Genomic DNA, 6215 nt, shown 5'->3' on the forward strand with positions numbered 1-6215 from the left:
AGTATACCTGGACTTCCAGAAAGCTTTTCATAAAGTCCCACATAGGAGATTAGTGGGCAAAATTAGGGCACATGGTATTGGGGGCAGAGTACTGACATGGATTGAAAATTGGCTGGCTGACAGGAAACAAAAAGTAGCGATTAATGGGTCCCTTTCAGAATGGCAGGCTGTGACCAGTGGGGTACCGCAAAGTTCTGTGCTGGGACCACAGCTGTTTACAATATACATTAATGATTTAGATGAAGGGATTAAAAGTAACATTAGCAAATTTGCTGATGACACAAAGCTGGGTGGCAGTGTGAAATGTCAGGAGGATGTTATGAGAATGCAGGGTGACTTGGACAGGTTGGGTGAGTGGGCAAATGTATGGCAGATGCAGTTTAATGTGGATAAATGTGAGGTTATCCACTTTGGTGGCAAGAACAGGAAGGCAAATTACTATCTAAATGGAGTCAAGTTAGGAAAAGGGGAAGTACAACGAGATCTAGGTGTTCTTATACATTAGTCAATGAAAGCAAGCATGCAGGTACAGCAGACAGTGAAGAAAGCTAATGGCATGCTGGCCTTTATAACAAGAGGAATTGAATATAGGAGTAAAGAGGTCCTTCTGCAGCTGTACAGGGCCCTGGTGAGACCCCACCTGGAGTATCCTGTGCAGTTCTGGTCTCCAGAGGAAGGACATTCTTGCTATTGAGGGAGTGCAGCGTAGGTTCACAAGGTTAATTCCCGGAATGGCGGGACTGTCATATGTTGAAAGATTGGAGCGACTGGGCTTGTATACACTGGAATTTAGAAGAATGAGAGGGAATCTGATTGAAACATATAAGATTATTAAGGGATTGGACAAGCTAGAGGCAGGAAGCATGCTCCTGCTGATGGGTGAGTCCAGAACTAGTGGCCACAGTTTAAGAATAAGGGGTAGGCCATTTAGAACAGAGATGCGGAAAAACTTTCTCTCCCAGAGAGTGGTGGATATGTGGAATGCTCTGCCCCAGAAGGCAGTGGAGGCCAAGTCTCTGGATGCATTCAAGAGAGAGTTAGATAGAGCTCTTATAGATAGCAGGGTCAAGGGATATGGGGAGAGAGCAGGAACAGGGTACTGATTGTGTATGATCAGCCATGATCACTGTGAATGGCAGTGCTGGCTAGAAGGGCCGAATGGCCCACTCCTGCACCTACTGTCTATTGTCTATAAAATGTGTTCTGATCTTCATCTTCTTGCAACTGTACACAAGCATCATCTAAAATGAATTGTTCTTTGCAATTTCAAAAAAAGCAAGCATAGGCAATCTCTATCTATGTCTATCTATATTTGAAAGGCTACACCCTAACCTCAGCATGGGTGAAAGAACTGACACAACATATCTTTATATAGCTGGAAACTGTTAAACGTTTACATTGCTGACAAAAATAATAATAAAAAATGTAGAAATCTTTACATAAACTGACCATAGTCTTCTTCAAGCTCTTCTTCATTTGCTGCTCTTCTTGTGTCCAAAATAAGCTTAATGTTGACAATTATGGTCACAAGTAAAAACAGGAGTGCACCAGTCTGGAAGAAAAATGTATTTGATCAAACCTGTGCTGATAAGAAATATCAGAATGCAAAAAAAAACATTATCACAAATATTTCAGTTGCCTGCAATAACTAATGCAAACATAAAATACTTAAATGACTTGACAGTGAATTTGATACCCATGTTCCACATCTTATTTTTATAGTTTTGTTATACTTAATACAATCAGTGTGAGGCAGCTCTTAAGATAACTGCTCACTCACTACAACATCAATGATTACTCTACATCCTACAATCATTAAGTAACTGACAAAATACTGTGTTGAACTAAAAATGTAAAGAGGGTTGCCGCTGATTAGACTTACAGAAACACCAAAACCAGATAGAATTGAAGAGTGCAGGAGACACCATGTTGTTACAGGAGGTGAAACAACTTACAAGTTAATAATAGAAAGCACTGAAAAGCTGCCTGCTAACAATGTGCAGCTACAATCAGCCAACTCTTGAAAGAAAATCCTAACCTCCAGTTGTTCCTGTTTCTCTCTGGGTTCCAAAGCTATGGCATTGCAAGCTACGTGCCAAGAACTAGAAAATGCAATCACTGGAGATGGGTATTTGACGGCATGACACCAAAAGATCTGTGTCGCTGCCGTATGTCACTGATCAACCAAATCAGTTAGCTAGCTACTTAAATAGGACAGCTAAATAGCATCTCCCTTCTCAGTCCTGCCACCAGACTATCTATGTTTTCCCATCTCACAAATCAGCACATATTCCCACCAAACCAGCATCTGCAATATTTCGTGCCCATTTTCACCACCTGCTTGGTGATCCATATGAAGTCCCACTGTGGAAATTTGAGATGCTCTGTGCCTTGCCAAGTAATCCTAATTGACTTTGATTATTCAGGCCAAGAATCTCCAGAAGTCCTTGCAATCCTTCCCCTTCTTCCTCCCACCAAGAAGAGGAAGTACAGGAGGAAGGTAGGAAGTCTAGTGACTTGGTGTCAAAACGACCTTTCCCCCAGTGTCAGAAAAAACAAAATACTTCAGGAATCAGGAGAGAGTACATGTATCAGTAATCTGTACCAATGGTTCTGAAGTGGAAGTATCTCAGAGCTTACTACTTCTAGGTGTAAATACCACTGGTAGCCTGTCCTGATCCAATCACATAGACACTAGGGTCAAGGAAGAACGCAAGCACCTCTACTTCATCAGAAGGCTAGGGAAATTCAAGATGTTTCCGATTACACTCACCAATTTTTATAGATGCACCATAGAGTGCAAATTATCTGGATGCACCACAGCTTGGTATGGCAAGTATTCTGCCCAGGTCACAAGAAATTGAGGAGTTTTGAACACAATCCTGTCTATCATCAAGGCCAACCTTCCCTCCATTGGCTGTCTACACTTCTACCTACCATGGGAAAGCGGACAATGTAATCAAAGGCCCTCCCCCCCCCCAAATATTGTCTCCTTTATTCCATTTCATCAGTCAGAAGACACAAATCCCTGAAAGCAGACACCATCAATCTCAAGTTCATCTTTAATGCCGCAAAATTCCTGAACAGACCTCTTGTACAATAAATTTGAACTCTTCATCTCTCACTTTACCCAGTCTTGGTCCTTGCTCCTTACTTGTCCACCCAAACTCTGGTCAGCGGACAATGCTTCCTTAGTCGGCATCTTCCAGCTAGTCCACAAAGCTGTCTACTTCACTTCTTTCACATCTGATTTTCATCTTAAATGTGTTTCTGCGATTTACAGCTGGGAGAATGAATCAGTGATCCAGTTATTTGCTGCCTCTGAGAAGATTCGAGAAAGTAAGCTCAAGCTCGTAGCGCCTTGGGGCAAAGAAACTTAGAAAAGGGGCGCAAGCCAATAATCGACTGAAGCTTTCATTAATCGCTGGCTAATCTGTTGAAGAAGTTTGAAACATCGAGGTAAATGTGGAAGGCAAGTGAGGGTTCAGGATTGACTGCCTGCTTTTGATTGCTGAATGAACGGATCTCTCTGCTCCCGGGGAGAAGCAGTCTACGTGGTGGCCTATCACTCCCCTTTGCGTTAAAACAGTATTTCTTTCTTTCGATGCTGTCGGAGGATGCTACCGAGTTTCTGCATTTATGGATTGAACTACACATTGTGGACTTTTTCAGTCTCATAGCTTTCTCTTCTGTGTTTTCACCTGTTCTTTCTCGTTGGTGTGTTTTGTTAGTTTTTTTTGTGCAGGAAAGGTGTTTTGGGGGCTGATGATCATGTTACTGCTTTTTTTTTGTGCAGGGGGCGAGTTTGGTGTTTTTCTTTGAATGATTTCCATGGTTTTCTTTGTTTCGTAGCCATAAGGGGAAGACAAATCTCATACTTTGGCAATAAATGAACCTTTGAACTGCAATTTCTCTGTAGTAGTAACATTATTCTGCATTGTTATTGCTTTTCCTTTTGCACCATCTCAATATACTTATGCTTGAAGTGACATGCCAAGCAAAGTTTTTCACTGTACCTCAGTACACGTGACAATAGCAGATTAATTTTAAAATGTCCTCTATATGTGCTTGAAAATTTATTACTATAGAGTTCTCAGTTTTGAGAATCTAGTGCCAGGGAAATGAACTTAGTCTTCCCATTGATCATCTAATTCAGTACACCATCTAAAACTTAGACAAACCTTTATAAATGCACAGTAGAAAGTATCCTTACTGGTTACGTTATGGCCTGAGAGGGAAAACTAATGCTCTTGAATGGAAAAGCCTACAAAAAGTAGAGGATACAGCCCAGTCCATCACAGGCAAAAGCCTCCACACCACTGAGCGCCTCCACAAGGAATCACAAGAAAACAGCATCCATCATCAAGGTCCCCTGCCTGAATTATATCGAATCCAGGCCATGCTCTCGTCTCACTGCTGACACCAGGAAGGAGGTACAGGAGCCTCAGGTCTCACACCACAAGGTTCAGGGACGGTTATTTCCTTCCCTTCAACTATCAGCTTCCTGAAGCAGCATGGAATCACCTCAGCTCTCAAGTGATTCCACAAACCATGGGTTCAGTTTCAAGGATGCGGCAACTCATCTTCTCAGTATTGCTTGCTTATTTATTACTTTGTTTTTGTACAGTTTGACTTCTTTTGCATATTGGCTGTTTGTCAAGTCTTGTAGTTTTTCATTGATTCTATATTTCTTTATTCTACTATAAATGCCTGCAAGAAAATGAATCTGTCTGGAGACATAGTTACCTACTCGGATAATAAATGTACTTTAAACCTCGGTGTAGAACCCAGAAGATGGGGAATTAAGCAAAGACATTGGACCCCTATCTGACCGACGGATTTGGAGACTTCTGCAGACACCCTACAGCTTCATGGAGTATACAACACAGAAACCAGAACTTCAAATGCCATCTCTAATGCAACCATGAAATAACATTTCATTACGTACTAATCCCATCATCTACACTTCCTGCATGTTGTGACAGTCTCTACCACTGCCTTGAGGGGCTGGACTGTTGAGAAGTGGCACTGCAGATATGAAGTCAGGCTCCCAGTACTCTCTCCTATCTACCCCCTTCCCTCTCCTTCCACTCTCCCCGACCTTCCCCACCCCGTTTCCTCCTTCCCCTCATCCCCCCACCCCTGCGGCTCCGGTGTACACCGACAGGGAGCGGGGTTATGCCCGGCGACAAGGCCTCCTCACCTGGCACAGCCTCCTGGCCGATCGCTGTCCCCTCAGCCTGTACCTCCAGCTGATGAACCAGCTCCTGTGCCGCCGCGGGACGAACGGCTTGGCTCGCGGGTTCGGCTTCCACTCGTCCATCAGAGGCGACCTGCTGCCGTCCGGTCCAGCCTTCATTCACCTCCGGAGATCATTGCTCCCCGTACCCGGACCCAAGCTGCAGGCCCGAACCTGTACCCCTGGTCATCGCCCACCCCGCGATCACTTCCGGGTCCCAGCCGTGAATAGACCACATTCACAGCCGCCATCTTGAATTCTGCCACCCCTGTCGTTGATCAGGTTAATTGTAAACAGAGAATAGAATTTATATTGTTACACATATATTTGCAGTGTTGTAAATGATTGTTCAATATGTTTGATTTTCTCCTTGCACATACCTCATCTGAGACATTTTGCATGACAGTTTCTCTTCTATTTCATTTCTTGCTCGACAACACAACACCACGCACGCAACCCCCCCAGGGACTCACCTTCTTTACTTTTTTGTTCATGATAGTATTCTTTCACTTCGAATACCAGTAATTGTTCAATAAGTACATGCAAACTTTACTTTGAGCTAATATACTTTCAATATGAGCAAACTCATCCTGTTCAGTCTGCATTAAAATTTCTCTGTGTATTAAGATTAGACAGCTTCCTCATGACACAGCAATTTGGATATATGGATAATTAACTTAATATTAGATTATGATGTGGCTCACATTTACTGTTGATCCCTTATTACTCTACTGGAGAAGATGGTACAGTGCTACCTGAAATGCTACAGTCCATGAGTGAAAGCTGTTCCTATAGTAAAATGCAAGACTTGAATTTCTGTAACAATCTCTTTGGGGCTTGAAGTAATCACAAATTATTTTACAGCTGATGGTAATATGGAAACAAAAGGGAATGCAATAGACAATAGGTGCAGAAGTAGACCATTCGGCCCTTCGAGCCTGCACCGCCATTTTGAGATCATGGCTGATCAACTACT

The 6215-nt window shown here is 42.9% G+C and overlaps 1 protein-coding gene across 2 annotated transcripts in view; it reads right to left on the bottom strand.

Annotated features, from left to right (window-relative positions):
- Positions 1 to 5450, bottom strand: part of pomgnt1 (protein O-linked mannose N-acetylglucosaminyltransferase 1 (beta 1,2-)) — a 66620-nt gene extending 61170 nt beyond the window's left edge. The window contains exons 1-2 of one of the 2 annotated variants that reach the window (XM_059984210.1): positions 5204 to 5449; positions 1450 to 1552 (exon numbers count right to left, since the gene is read on the bottom strand). In XM_059984210.1, coding sequence (XP_059840193.1) covers positions 1450 to 1552; positions 5204 to 5359 — 259 coding nt within the window. In that variant the 5' untranslated portion in view covers positions 5360 to 5449. Of the gene's footprint in view, positions 1 to 1449; positions 1553 to 5203 lie in introns of both variants that reach the window. The other variant, XM_059984211.1, reaches the window with a different exon arrangement.
- Positions 5451 to 6215: the final 765 nt, after the last annotated feature.

This window comes from Hypanus sabinus, chromosome 11, assembly GCF_030144855.1.
Source record: "Hypanus sabinus isolate sHypSab1 chromosome 11, sHypSab1.hap1, whole genome shotgun sequence".
Taxonomy (NCBI): Eukaryota; Metazoa; Chordata; class Chondrichthyes; order Myliobatiformes; family Dasyatidae; genus Hypanus; species Hypanus sabinus.